The sequence below is a fragment of the Cladophialophora bantiana genome, assembly GCF_000835475.1.
Source record: "Cladophialophora bantiana CBS 173.52 unplaced genomic scaffold supercont1.8, whole genome shotgun sequence".
In the NCBI taxonomy this organism is placed as follows: domain Eukaryota; kingdom Fungi; phylum Ascomycota; class Eurotiomycetes; order Chaetothyriales; family Herpotrichiellaceae; genus Cladophialophora; species Cladophialophora bantiana.
The window spans coordinates 315,915-330,681 of NW_015971582.1; the positions used below are offsets into that span (position 1 = coordinate 315,915).

The window sequence follows — 14,767 nt, forward strand, 5'->3', positions numbered from 1 at the left end:
TAAAACAGGAGCTTGTAGATTGAGATTCCGATGAGGCTGAAAGGCCAGCATTCGTGCCTTCAGAGTTGACGGGCTTGGCCACGAATGTGACAGGTTCCTTCGTACAAATCATCGACTATGTGACTTCCAAGAAGTCAGGATCTCAAACCCCCCAGCTGCTCCCCTTTTCACCTTGCCAAAATCCTCTCCCTTCATCTCAGAATTCCCCAGTGCTGCGATCTTGCGATAATGGCACAGCAGATCCTCCTCGCTCCGCCTTCTGAGCGGACTCTTTCCCAAGCTGAAAGCCTTGCGGTGGTTCAGATCTTCCTCAACGCCTCGTTGGCCTGTATTGCCCATACAAGAGAGCTGATCCCATGGACGTCGGCCTGCTTCCGCACGCGCTATGTCGATCAGCTCGCCCTTGAAGATCATCCGCATACTGGAGGGAGTTTCTATTCTGCTTTTCAGGCTCTCGCTTCACAAACAGCCGGTAAAGGTCAAGAGATTAAAACCCTCGTCCGCGGAGGGCATCGACACGCTGATCAGATACTTGATATGCTTGTAAGCCCCTGGATATCCATGCATGTTTAGGGAAGCTGGCTAATCCCTGTATAGGAGCAAGGAGTATATGATGCCTTGGATCGAGGTTACCTGGACAGCCTTCGAGTGTTTGTGACTCAGACCACAGAAAAGCAACCGGTAATCGTCGAGACCTACCATTTCGTCTTTGCGTATGACTTTGGCCGGGTTACCGGTGTCCGATTGAGTCCAACAAATCAGGCGTTTGTCTTGGAGAATGTACACAAAAGTTTCAAGGCTGCGATACGGGCGTTGCTTCGCTCACTGAGGGCCTTGCCCCGTCTGCTAGGTGTGATTGTCTCGTCTTGCCCCTAGGCGAGAAACTGACTGCTACTATAGCCCGCCGTAAGTTAGGAATGAGCCTGACGTACAACGAGACATGTCCTATGGTATATCAGCCACCAGGCTTCGTGGACAAAGATAACTGCCAAGAGGCGGAAGGCCAGGCAATGTGTGACGCGCTGCTGAAAGGGGATGAAGATGTCGTCGGTGTGCTAGAATGCGGACACCATCAAGTGCGCGTTGGAGTCCGCCTTCAAGGTGCGAAAAGAGAAAAATCCTCGATCGATGTGCAAGACGCGGAAATGAGCAGACAACTGCAAGCAATGCAGAAGACTTCCTCCAGCCACAGCAACAATCTAGTCTCTACATTGAGATATTCATTTTCCGGATCAAAACGCCCTAAGGAAGGTCCAATACCTAGTGCGAAGCGTGTGAGGGCCGCTGGTCCTGGGAAGCCTTCGCACAATGATCCCGCACCACAGATTGCCAGGGCAAATCTGCTGATCGGGCTGGAAAGCCTTGAGAAATTGAGTTTCGCAGACCTGGAGTCGTCTCGATTCGGAAACACGTCCAGAGATTTCGCGGCTCTTCCTAAAAGTTCGCCAAAGGGACATGGTCTCTGTCTACGTATCACCAAGCTCACGGAGCTTCTCATACACTGCTTTGCCATTCAGAGCGGAAAGACAGATGAAAGTGGGAATGTGTTTGATCAAGACCTACTGGCCAAAGGAAAGATCAAGCGGCTCAGTCGATGGAGTCGCGTCAACTGTGAATGCGGAAGTCAGCATAGATTAGGCCCGATGGTGAGCAGATCGGGAATGTGCAGGGCAACTGCTAACCAGACTAGCTCTACTGCGAAGTATGCGACGGTTGGCAACATGGCAAATGCTACGGCTGCGACGAAAGCTTCGCCTCTGCTACTACAACTGTGCTCAAGGAGCACTTCTGCTATACATGCCTGCTGTTCTCTGAAGGACTAGACGCACCAAACTCTCCCTTACTCATTATTATCTTGCGGATTGCTGTCGGTTATCTCACGACCAAGACCAGTCCGGGATTGCACCTCGATGAAAACTTCCTGGAGACGCAACTGAAACCTCCCCGCTGGACGAAAAAGGTGCTTGGCCAGGCAATGGAACGACTCGTACAAGAACGTCTCGTCGTGCCGCGGGACAGTCGGCTCTTCGAAGTCAGATCGCTCAGCGACTCGGAGATGTGGCAGATCAAAGAGCGATATATGAGCGCATTGGCATCAATAGGGGATCTCTATGAGCCATTTGCAGATCGCGAAAATACGCAAAGGGGTAAGGACGCCGTCAACTTGCTCAAGGCGTATGCTCGTGGAAATGATTATACGACAGCAGAAGGGTGCGAAAAACTGTTAGCGTACGACGAGTTCGGTGATCCAGTATTTCGCTGGGGATATCGTTTCAATTCAACGATCCCCTCTTCAGAAGGCTCCGTCGTTGACGATGGAGCAGCGACGCCAGTACGTCGACGAAAGATCAGTATCTCGCGCATGCTGATCAAGATTGACGGTTCTCCCTCTGCCGCAAGTATGAGCCTCGGAGAATCAACACGTCGATTCCACGACGACCAGGGGAACAACACTGATTTCAGCACAGCCATCTCGACCGCGACTGCCGTCTGATTGTGCTCCAGGAGGGCTTCCATGTACCATAAATCAAGCGGATGAGCGACAAGGGATCCTGAAGAGGTGGCTGGCCAGTGTGTTGTGTCAAGCAGTGGGCTGCCACGAGGAAAAACACGTGGCAATGGCCATGGTGGCTGAGCGGGGGGTCCTATCTCGACAAGGGGTTTGAAATGATGTTTTGATTCTCTGGTCTGGACCTCAAGAACATCCAGGAGAGGAAATCTCCAGAGAGAGACAGGTTTTGCTTGGCCACGATCCGGCGCAGAAGCTATTTGTTGTTGCGAGGTTCAGCAATCTGGGGTTCACCTATCATACCTGCTCGACGTTGTCTTGTAGGACAGGGTGGCTTTGTGCTCAGACCCAGTACGAGGTCCTGTCCTTACCTAAGTAGGTACTCAGAAAATGCTTAACCCAAGAAAGGGAGCCTAAGTACTTGAGCAACTGCTGTTTTTATTTTGCCAGATCAGCCAGACGGGGCTATCTTTCATTTCAAGTGCTCTGAGCGGGGACAAGCCGAGTATTATTACTCGGTAGTTTGTTCCGAGTCCCGTAAGCGAGCAGCTTCTAGAAAAAAAGGTCAAAGACAGGACTCTGAGCAATAAAAGACGTCGAGTGCAAACATCTCGAAGTCGGTTGATTCGGATCTCAGGAAAAGCAACCCCTGACATGGCGGAAGCGACATCGCCCAAAGCGACTGGAAGCGTTTGCGTTACTTTATCCCTTTGGCGATGGCTCGCCGACGGGCATGACGCTACCGAGCTGGCACCCCTGGGAAGATGGCGCCAAAAGGGCCTCATGACCGCCAATGGCTAAAATCAGCAAAGATGTGCTCGATGGGTTGCGAGTACGGGTGGAGTGCCTGGAGTGCCTCGCTAGCCCCTGCCAGGGCCTACCTACTTGTACTGTACTTGGTACTTGGACTTGTTAGGGATCCAGGGCTCAGGGGACCGAGTCGGGCAGGTGAGCATCCTCGTGCTGCTCGTGCAAGGTCCCCGAGAATCCCTCTCTGCTCAGAATCTTGCTCTTGGGGCGTCTCCGTCACGCCGTGACACTAGGAAGAACTCCTCTGTCCCCGTCCTCTCGCTGCTCCTTCCTGGAAAAGGATCTGATTTACCCAGTTTCCCCTGGCCTTCCATGACCGTGCTGGCTAACCTGTTGGCGTACGGTCGGGCCCCTATGTCTCCTCATCTCTGTCCTCTGACCATTCACGACCGCCCACGCAGGGAGTGGCTACCGAGTCTGAATCCTTTTCGTTTGGGAGTACTTAGCATCCGCCACACGACCTGGGGTGGGCTGCAAAGGCGCTTCAAGAACACCAAAAAGAAAAGCCAGAAGGCCCAGAGGAGCATGGCGGCACGGTTGGAACCCTAGCTTCTGGAACAACTCAAGCCGCTGGCAACTTCCACCAGCGTTCAAGCGTTTTCCACCTCGGGCATGGCATCTGATTCAAGGACATCCGGTGCCGACTGACCGTCGACCGATCCTTGTCCTTGGCTAGCCTGGTGCCCATGAGCAACTTTAGCCTCGAAACTTGGGGACATTGGGGCTGTGGCCGTTATCCATAGTCTTTGCCGGTGTCTACCCTCCATTCGTCATCCCGCCTGAAGAGGTCCGGTGGTCCACCAGAGGTTTGATGGCCGGATGGGTGGCTCGCTGCAAGGCGATTCCGGTCCTGGCAATTTGGACTGCTCATCATACACTCCTACTCTGTCGCTGCGATCTCCTCAGCTGCCTCAGTTCAACTGTCAAAGTTTTTTTGTTTCTGAAGTCCCTCGAAGCCTGTTTCGACATATTATTCAGAATCGCCGTCATGATATTTCAGTAACGCCTCAAGAACAACTCCCTTGCAATCCCAATTGACGCCATTGTTCGACTTGTTCGACCTACTTCGAACATCATATCTTTCGCCTCCACCGCCCGTCCTTCTCCTTGTACCTGTTGCAAGAGCGAGTGTGAGACCCAGGGGAATCAACTTGGACAGGAACACTATTGACGAAGAAACGGGCCTGGAGAGGGATACTTGTTGACGGTTGTACTATATACTGCACATCTCGGCATGCAAAAAACAGCAGATGTCAACGCACGTGGCATGATCAGGGAAAACTGATATGGGTGGCGGTCAAAGATTCCATCTGCCGTCTCTGAAACGAACAAAACCCAACGCTCCCCAGCAAGGCTGGCAGCCAGAAGGAAATGAACATAAAGTGCAGCATCTACTTGGGATCACTGAGACTGATTTGAACACGGCGCGGAACCAGAGCATAAGCTCTTCGGCTACTGCGAAGTTGCCGGCGTTGTCGTTTTCCGATGCCACCACCGAGTTGGGTTCTTCTCATCCTCCGACAGAGCAGCTGGATGCAGGTGTAGACCTTCATTTGAAGGCGTCTTCTGTATTGCTGCACGAAGAGTTCCTGCTCAAGGCAGACGTTGCCGGCTCAACCGATTCCAAGCGGCTCAAGACATACGGCTCGTCCTCTACGATTAACTCTTACTACGATGCTTACCAGGCGCCGTTAGCCGTCTCGCAGCAGACTTCAGAATCCTCCAGGCGGGACTTCGCTTTGCGAAAAGGTGCCCCGGTTGTTGTCAAGTCCATGACCCCTGACAAGGACTCCCTGCGTCAATTGAAACTTTTTCGTCTCACCAAAAGTGAGGATAAGCCAGGAACGAAGAAGCCCACGAAACAGAGTCCTCAGCCTGGAGACCCTACTGTAACGATGTTATTCGGCGGCCAGCGTCCGGCGAGGCCCTCCGACCAGACTGGGACGACAAGGCTCTTACACCACAATCATCACTCCAAAACGCAGAAAGGGGTCCGCTTCCAATCTCTCAATGCAGAGAGAACGAAATCGTCTGGTATTTCCGCCTCTCGACAAGAAACTCCATACGTGAAGGTGAATATCAGACGGCCAAAAGCGGGGGCGAAGCATTGGTTCGATGGACTGGAAGGTGACAGCAGCGATGATGAAAGTGTCCATGAACCTGAGTTGCAGCCAAGCTTCGTTGCAGGAATGGAAATGGCTTTCGAAGGTGGCAGGATTGGTCTGATTCCAAAGGAGGGAGCTCGCATCACGACCCATACATCTGAGACATCTAGCCGAGGCACGAGCTCAAGAGCGCCATCCAGCCATTTGCTCCCTTCTTCCGCGGTACCGGCTCGCGTGTCAACCCTTAACGCCAAATCATCAAGGTCCACCCTTTCTCGAAGTGAATCACAGCAAACCTTGTCAAAGCCGAAAGCCTCCTCTCTCGCCTCTACTGATCTGCATAAAACCAGCATCCTCGACTTGTCGTCGTCGGATGATGAGCAGCCACAGCTCCCGGCACAAAGTAGAGAATCTGTAAAAGCTCCCTTGCCACTGCTGCGCGACAGCATAGCTGTTGAATCATTGGCAGAGTCAGAAATCGAGATTGGGACTGCCAAAGCAGTGAGTACGAAACACAATGCATCGGTGAAGGCAACGCCCAGTTTGCGGCGTGTTTATGGCACTCATCCTCGGCGTCCGTCATCATCAATGTCGAAAACATCCCACACGCGGCGGAACCATCGGTCTACGTATCTCAGCGATATATCCTCAAATCCTCCTCCTGAAGATGACGACCTGCTCACTTCATTTCCTGCCACCCCATCAGACCAAGCATCTTCGCACCGACCATCTTTCCACGAATCTTGTTTGTCCGACACTGCCAGCATAGAGAGCAGGAGACTCATGAGCGTCACCCGACAGGAAGAATCTCTGTTGGCTGCAATCCGTTCAAGAAAAGCAGCACTTGGTCAGTCATCAGGCGGCGCAACGGACCGTCGGATACAGCTTTTGAGAGACGTGGAGAAAAAGTCCACAATGCAACAACGCCCGCCGCGGACCTCCGCGGCAGTGGAGGTCCAGTTGGCCTTTCAGGGGCGGACGCACAAACAGGCACAATCTTTAAGTTCCGATGCAAACTTCGATCAGGCTTCTTGCACCACTTTCCAGACAGGATTATCCACCGAGCCCAGTGGACGATATTCACTCGCCAGCTTTCGCACTGGCACTTCTATCGAGCCGGAGACAGAAATATCGTCCTCTCTAGCTACGTTTTCACCTGGGCTACTTGCGCCGTCGAATAGGGGTGCCAATAGAATGAGCCGTTCGACTTTCTTTTCGACGTCAACCAACAGCTCGAGGGACAACTCGCGCAACCGACGGGAGAGCCACTACCTCGCCACATTGGAGAAGCTGCAGGCGGCGCCAAAAAGAGAAGAGGTCTCTTCTCAAGACTTCATTGATTTTCCTTATAATGGATGGATGAAACTTGCGGCGACGGCGCATTGACCCTGGATCATGACGTTCAAAAGTTCAGTTGCATCTCGTTTGTCGTTTCCTTTGTGGGCTTCTAGGAAGGGGAATTTGTGACGACTGTAAAGAGCGTGGTGGATCACTTGTACAATAGGCATGGTTCTGGCTTCTAGGCCACCTTGATTTGATGATGACGAAGGAGGATACTCACATAGTGGATCAATGTACAGTAGGAAACCGGCGGTCTATAGAGCCGGGAATATGGAGGGAATAGCTAATAATGAATGGGCATTGTTATTCGCATGACCGCGCAGGGTGTCTGTGAGCTTTTAGGATCTGTTCCTTGGATATCTTTCCCCTTGACGATCCATCCTGTGAGGCCAGGTGACACCATACAAGGCAACGGGTAGAGCGGGCAAAACGGGGTCTCAGTCCTGGCGGGCGCTTTGACCGCCATACCCAAAACTTGGCAGGCATGACGCAGTGCCAATGAGTTGTAGCAGTTGCGCCGGCTGCGGAAACACCAGAAACCGCCAATCGACGCGCCAAAGAGAATCCCACCACCAGCCACCCTTCGCCAAAGATTTCCTTTGCCTTGGTTTTGGCCAGCTGCCACCAAATTCTGCCTTCACTTATTTCGTGTTGCTCGCGTGTCGGATGACCTTTGGGTCATCTTCACCTCATTGCTTGATCTCCACCACTTGGTTCAACGTGTCAGAAACATATTCCCGTCTCTCACACAGAGAACCTGTCCACTCCTTCAACCCTCCATTCCTTCTTACCGAATGACTGGCTGCTCTGCCTGGCGCAGAGCCTTTCAGCTGGAGACAACAACGACATTGCATCGTTGAAATATTGCTATTACTGGGGGTTTTGTCGCAGCGATCTCAAGCGATGGGTGTGGAAAGGCGCGGCAACGCGCCCAAGTTCATGGGGGTGTCACTCCGGAGTCTGTCATTGAGCACTGTAAGAAGGGTCTCACGACGTCGTCTACTCAGCTTCAGGCTGACTGATTTGTGGTGTAGTTGACAGTACAATTCTCCACCTTCATTTTGGTAAGCCAGGCCGAATACTCTGAAGATAGCACTTGCTTGACTGACTGCCCTGGTGCTGCTAAAGCTTCTGCATTATTCGCGGGTGATGCCCACCTCTGACGGACACCGATATCTTCCTTCAACGGCCGTCTTTCTAGTCGAAGCCCTCAAATTGGCAGTGTGCCTGACAATATCGCTCTACGAAATCTCCCTCTCAGTTCCCCGATCCATGCCTGCGACTTCCCTCCTCGAGACATTGGGTAGTGCCATTTTTGCCGGCGACAGCTGGAAAATGGCTTTCCCAGCTGGACTTTACACACTGGCGAACAGCCTGCAGTACATTGCAATATCTAATCTGGACGCCGCGACCTTCCACGTCACATACCAGTTCAAGATCTTTGTCACGGCAGTTTTGAGCGTCATGCTTCTGCGGAGAACCATTTCGGGAAGACAGTGGCTGTCTCTGATCCTGCTTATGCTGGGAGTTGCAATCGTCTCGCTCCCTCACGGTTCGTCAGGATCCCTAGCTGCAAGCCACCATACGAGAGTCTACCTTCCACGGTCATCGAACCCTCTTCGAGAGCATTTCCGGATGGCGGAGCCCGGTTCCCACCTCAAAAAGAGATCGGCCACATATGAAGGTATCGAAGAAGACGAGCTCGCTTTGAACACGCCCGGCATGGACGCATCTGTCGGACTGTTGGCAGTGCTGGGTGTTTGCATATGTTCAGGGCTAGCTGGCGTGTATTTTGAGAAGGTCATTAAAGAGTCGCCAAAGAATACGTCCCTCTGGATCCGAAATGTGCAACTGTCGATATATTCTCTCTTTCCGGCATTCTTCATTGGAATCGTCTTTCTTGACGGCGAAACAGTTGCAAAGTATGGTTTTTTTGCGGGTTATAATTGGGTGGTGGTTGCGTCAATTGCCATCCAGTCCTTTGGTGGCATCGTCGCGGCGTTCTGCATCTTTTATGCCGATAACATTTCGAAGAACTTTGCTGTTAGCATCAGTATGGTCCTCAGCAGTCTGGCCAGTTTCATGTTCTTTGATTTTGCCATGACCGGACATGTAAGCGATCGTGATTTATTGGTATCTGCAGGACCGCTAACAGTTTCTAGTTTCTGATTGGAGCCTCGATAGTTCTCATCGCCACTTGGGTCTATAATTCCGAAGAAGCTCGACTCCTACAAACTCCAGCAGTCAGGGTCAACGAGAAGGAGAAATTATCACTTAATGGTACAGCGGCGTTAAACGATATGTCTATCCAGATCCCCAAAACTCCTCTGGTTCAAGAAGAGACAGCTCTGGCGACGTCGAGACCGGGTTCACCGAGCCACAAAAAGAGGAACAAAGAGCCTCTCGGCTATTTTCCGAAGCATCATGATTGAATCATGACCGTTGCGGGACAGACGCTTACGACTGGACATGAAAGGATAGACTTTGGGTATACCACTTGGGAAAAGGATGAATGCTGCAACACGAGCACCTGCCAGGTAGTGGCAAGAAAAACTGGGGTTGACGAGCAGCCGGGGGACGTGCGGCGCCTTCTCTGAGGACGGAGAAGTAAGTGATCTATCAGTAACCTATTGACCGAGGGAGGCTGCTTCTCAGAGAAGTCGAAGAAAAGGGGCACGGTCACGTGCTCCTATTTGGCTGTCCATCGCGCCTGCCCATTGAAACTCTGACCTGCACCTTGCCCGCCTGCATCGTCCCTTTCAGTTTGCTTGAGAATATCTTCACTTCGACGCCTCTGTCACACAGTCACTTACCTCTTCTTTTTCTTCCTTGCATGCTCTTTACATGGGAACCCGCTTCGATTTGTGCCATGGATGGTGTCCGACGGCTTCCTGCTGGTTATCGACGAGATTCTTCCTACTTTTCTACCCGTGATTCACGCACGCCACGGCTGCTTGAAAACGGATACAATTCAAATGGCTCTCACAATGTCTCCCAGCGACAATCGCCTTACTTTGCTCCGCCGAAACCTGTTGAGGCAGGCCTGTTTGACCCTCACCCCCCACCTGAGGAAGTTGAGAGAGCAGTCGACGACTTTGGTAAGTCACATACTCCTTAGTGTGTCATTCAAGGTGCTAAGGTCCCAATTAGACAGAACTCTGCTTGAAAAGAGCGCAAGAGGGCAGAACATTGCGGAACGATCAGGCCTGACTCGAATCTCGCTTCCCCGCAAGCCTCTCACACCGTTAATGACCGGCAGCACGAGACGGGTTTTACAAGGTGAGCCACACTCCACGTGAAGAAGCTAGGCTCTCATCCTGAATGTAGATGACCTGCACGACGACCCAATCCTCCAGGCAACCAGCTCCTCCTCCACCGCCCTTGCCACGAGTCCAACAGTGTCTTTTCTCCAGAATCGTCGACGTCACAAAGACAATCCATCTGTTCAAAGTAAGACCTCTACCTCAAGACCAAATGAGCTCCCAAGTGAGGAGGTCAGATCCTCCTCAAACATAAGCACTACAAGCAAGAGAGCAAGCCAAAGATTATCGCTGAGCAGTCAGCCGGTCCGGGCTCCACCAGTCGTCCAAGGAATTCAGCTAGTCCCAACTGCTGCATTGCCAGACCAAATTCGTTCAGTGTTCAAGTTCGAGATCTTCAATGCTATTCAGTCAAAATGTTTTGAAAGTGCCTTCCAATCTGACGACAATGTCGTCGTCTCCGCCCCAACCGGCAGCGGAAAGACTGTTGTCATGGAGCTAGCTATCTGCAGGCTAGTGGCACAATCCAAAGGTCAAGACTTCAAAGTTGTATACCAGGGCCCTACCAAATCGCTATGCTCAGAAAGATATCGTGATTGGGAAACGAAGTTCGGTGCGCTCGATTTGCGTTGTGCCGAACTTACAGGTGATAGTAACTACAGCGACATGGTCAGTGTGCAAAAGGCAAGCATTATCATCACAACTCCAGAGAAATGGGACAGCGTGACTCGGAAATGGAAAGACCATGCCAAACTCATGCAGCTTGTTAAGCTGTTTCTTGTCGACGAAGTGCACATCCTCAAGGATGAGCGTGGTGCTACGCTTGAGACAGTCGTGTCAAGGATGAAGTCTGTGAATTCAAACATCAGATTTGTTGCATTGTCGGCCACCGTGCCGAATTCAGAGGACATTGCAGTCTGGCTGGGGAAAGACCCTACGTCCCAACACTTACCGGCGCACAGAGAGGTCTTTGAGGAGAGTTTCCGGCCTGTCCAGCTCAAAAAGCATGTTTATGGATTTGACGTGAAAAGCAACGATTTTGCTTTTGACTCGATGTTGACGCACCAGTAAGAGAACCCTCCGAACTCGATTCGCATCCTCATATTATACTAGGATACCTGAAATCATTGCAAAGCATGGACTTGGGAAGCCCGTTATGATCTTTTGCCCTACTCGGCGGGCTTCAGTTACAACCGCTAAGGTGATGGCGGACACATGGTCAAGCTCTAATCCAGCACAACGGCCGTGGAGTGGACCGGGAAAGCAGCTCACCTTAACGTGCCCTGATCTCAAAAGTATTTAATCACATCCCCCCTCACAGCTCGTTACGGACTGACTGTCTCTCCACAGCCACGTCTGTCGCAGGAGTAGCATTCCATCATGGAGGATTGAGTGCATCAGATCGCCACACAATCGAAAATGCATTTTTAAACGGACAGATCAATATCATCTGCAGTACTTCGACGTTAGCTGTTGGCGTCAATCTGCCCTGCTATCTAGTAATTCTGAAAGGAACAAAAGCCTGGACCAACAATGGCTTCAAAGAGTATGCAGACCTAGAAGTCATGCAAATGCTCGGTAGGGCAGGCAGGCCGCAATTCGAAACTTCAGCATGTGCAGTTATTCTCACTCGAAAGGAGAAAGTCGCCCGCTACGAAAAGATGGTGTCAGGTGAAGAATTGTTGGAGAGTTGTCTTCATCAGAATCTTATCGAGCACCTCAACGCAGAGGTTGTCCTCGGAACTGTACATGACATAGCAACAGCAAAGCAATGGCTAGCGAGTACGTTTTTCTACGTCCGCCTGAAGAGGAATCCTTCCCACTACCAAATTCAGGAAGGAGTCAAGGAAAATACCGAGGACGACTTGCTCGAGCAGCTGTGCAAGAAGGATCTCGCGTTGCTTCTGGACGCTGGACTCATCGAACACAACGCTCGACTGACCTCAACATTGTTTGGAGAGGCAATGGCAAGATACTACGTCGGTTTCGACACGATGAAGTCTTTCATGCGACTACCTCCTAAGGCGAAGATGTCGGAAATCGTATGTGAAATCCGTTATGATGAGATTTTGACTGACCAGTGAGTACAGCTGTCGGTTTTGGCTCAAGCAAAAGAATTCCGCGAAGTGCGAATGTTGGCTGGGGAGAAGTCATTTTACAAGGAAATCAACAAAGCCCCGGAGATCAAGTTCCCGATCAAGGTCGATGTCGCCCTACCGGCCCACAAGATCTCTCTACTGATCCAGGCTGAACTGGGAAATGTCGCGTTACCTGACGGCGAACACCACAAAAAGCACCACCAGCAGAGCCGAATTGACAAGATACCCGTATTTGCTCATGCGAATCGGCTAATTCGGTGTATCATTGACTGTCAAATTCATCTCGAAGACGCCATTTCAACTCGACACGCGCTTGAATTAGGCCGCAGCCTTGCAGCCCGCGTCTGGGACAATACTGCTAGCCAGCTAAGGCAGGTTGAAGGTCTGGGCGAAGTTGCTGTTCGAAAATTGGCGTCTGCGTCAATCAACAGCATCGACACGCTTCTCAATACAGAACCCTCTCGCATTGAATTGGTCCTCGGAAAGAACCCTCCCTTTGGCCACCAACTGTTGCAAAAGCTGGAGTCATTCCCCAACCTGAGAGTGTCGGTCAAACAGACTGCTCGGGAACTTCGAGTCGGTGACGGTGCCAGGATCAAAATGATTGCAGAAATTGGATTCTTGAACAACGTCTTGCCTCGATCCTTCAACAAAAAGAACTTCTCTGTCTGCTTCCTGGCTGAGACATCCCATGGAGCTCTGATGGACTTCAGGAGATTCAATCCAAAGAAGTTGCAAAATGACGAGCAAGTGTGTCTGACTTTGCACCTCACGAGGCCAACCAGTCACGTCAACTGCTATGTGATGTGTGACGATATTGCTGGCACCAGCAAGTATGCCCAGCTGAGCCTGTCCGACATCCCAAATTCAGTGTATCGTAATCTGCGAGCGCGCGAAAACATGCAAGACGAGCCAGAAAACCTTAAGCGCAATGCAGGAGCATCAGAGTTCTGGGATGAGGACTTTGACGATGGCGGCGTCAACGATCAGGATCTGCTTGCTGTCGAAGCTGATGGAACCACAATTGAAGTGATCGAAGACATCGATGACATCGATGACATTCTCGACAAAGAAGACAAGAAGAAGTGGACTAAGCCATCGAAGCAGGTTCTGCGCCAACACGGAAGCGAGAATCACGAACGCACAGAAGACTCTGATGTTCCTTTTTATCGGGAGTCTATACAGCTACCCAGCGGCCGCTGGACCTGTCAACACGACTGTAATGAGTGCGGCAAGAAATGCAAACACCGATGTTGCAAAGAAGGCGTTGCGAAGCCTAGGCGCAGACCAAAGACGGAGCCCAAGATCACAAAAGAAGAGAAAGGCCAAAAAAAGATAACCGCAGTAATGAAACCGAAAGTCGAGCCTGCTGGTGGACCTAAAGCGAAGCCAGAAAGCAAACATCATACGGGGTCAGCAGATGTGACCAAACCAGTGCAGGAAAGCAATTTAGTTCAGCATAGGGCAAGTGTTTCCAACATTCCACGCAATTTAAGCCGAAGCCACGGGGATATGATGCTATATAGTCTCACGAAGCACATCGATGAACCTGCCGCAAAAAAACTGAAGCTGTCAAAGGGTCGAGAAACAGACAACTTCGAACATCCTTACGCAGATACAGATTTCAAGCCTCAGCATTCACAGGAACCCGCCAACCAAGGTGCAACCGAGACGCGAAAGGAACACAATTCCTGGCTGGAAATGGCCAGTGATGATTTCTTCGCTCTCCTTTCGGACGGGGACGATGCCGGCGATATCAAGTTCCCCCACGGGGAGTTGAGATCACTTGATAAACATGGCCCCGGCACTGGAATTAGCGCTGAAGTTGTTGACAAAGCAAACGGCTTTAGCACAGGCATTCCCGGCGAGGACTGGCTTGCTGGACATGAGGAACAAATGGATTCCTCGACCCCGGATGTTGACCTCGGATGTTTTGATGCACCACTCGAGCACGTTACCATGTCTGACGTCCTCAAGAAAGGTAAATGTCCTGCAACACATCACGACAGCTTTGTGATGCCAGAACTACCTAATCTTGTGAATGGAATGGACTTTAACGATGATTTCTTCCTAGCTCCTACCGACTTTGGTGGATTTCCAATGGGTCACACTGGGCAAGTCGATGACTCTGTGGGTCTTGGGTGCGAGGCTATCACATCATTTACAAATACACCGGTCGATTCCTTGGTGAAGACCCCAGAAGACCCAGGGGCCATGGCCGTCCCAATAGAGGTTGAAGATGGTGCCGTGGAGATACCCTGCAAAGAGTCCGACTCTGAGCGGGAAAAGCGACTATACGAAGAAGATCAGAAGAAAAAATGGGAGGGAATTGATCAGTGGATTTATGATGAGTTCCATGAATACGTCGAGCTTGTTTGACGAGATAGTATCATATCGGTCTGAGCAGTCTGTGAAGCTTGAAAGGACAGCAGTTGAGGTGCGACGAGACCAAACGACAGCCGACAGCATCAGATTGAATCAAAACCGGGCGACTCCAAACAAGAAGGTTGGGGATGGATTCAAGCGAGATAAAGGAAGGCTGGAAGGCGACTTACATGGCAGAATTGGGGGGAACTGGAGCAACACTGATAGTACGGAGTAGCTAGAGAAACTTCTCAACCAAAAGAAAGGGGTAAAAGGGAA

At 51.3% G+C, this 14,767-nt stretch overlaps 4 protein-coding genes across 4 annotated transcripts; all 4 read left to right on the forward strand.

Annotated features, from left to right (window-relative positions):
• Positions 1–228: 228 nt before the first annotated feature.
• Positions 229–2,494, forward strand: Z519_05766 (uncharacterized protein; the record flags this gene model as incomplete). Its single annotated transcript, XM_016763506.1, has 4 exons — positions 229–543; positions 598–850; positions 901–1,646; positions 1,691–2,494. The coding sequence occupies 4 exons, from the start codon at positions 229–231 to the stop codon at positions 2,492–2,494; spliced, it is 2,118 nt and encodes a 705-aa protein (XP_016619830.1).
• Positions 2,495–4,605: 2,111 nt separating this feature from the next.
• On the forward strand, positions 4,606–6,810 carry Z519_05767 (uncharacterized protein; the record flags this gene model as incomplete). The annotated part of the gene is made up of 1 exon (XM_016763507.1): positions 4,606–6,810. The coding sequence occupies one exon, from the start codon at positions 4,606–4,608 to the stop codon at positions 6,808–6,810; it is 2,205 nt and encodes a 734-aa protein (XP_016619831.1).
• Positions 6,811–7,668: 858 nt separating this feature from the next.
• Positions 7,669–9,197, forward strand: Z519_05768 (uncharacterized protein; the record flags this gene model as incomplete). Its single annotated transcript, XM_016763508.1, has 4 exons — positions 7,669–7,740; positions 7,800–7,829; positions 7,894–8,877; positions 8,928–9,197. 4 exons carry the CDS (start codon positions 7,669–7,671, stop codon positions 9,195–9,197), a joined length of 1,356 nt encoding a protein of 451 aa, XP_016619832.1.
• A 437-nt stretch (positions 9,198–9,634) lies between these two features.
• Positions 9,635–14,503, forward strand: Z519_05769 (uncharacterized protein; the record flags this gene model as incomplete). Its single annotated transcript, XM_016763509.1, has 6 exons — positions 9,635–9,863; positions 9,916–10,044; positions 10,093–11,092; positions 11,139–11,320; positions 11,376–12,067; positions 12,116–14,503. The coding sequence occupies 6 exons, from the start codon at positions 9,635–9,637 to the stop codon at positions 14,501–14,503; spliced, it is 4,620 nt and encodes a 1,539-aa protein (XP_016619833.1).
• Positions 14,504–14,767: the final 264 nt, after the last annotated feature.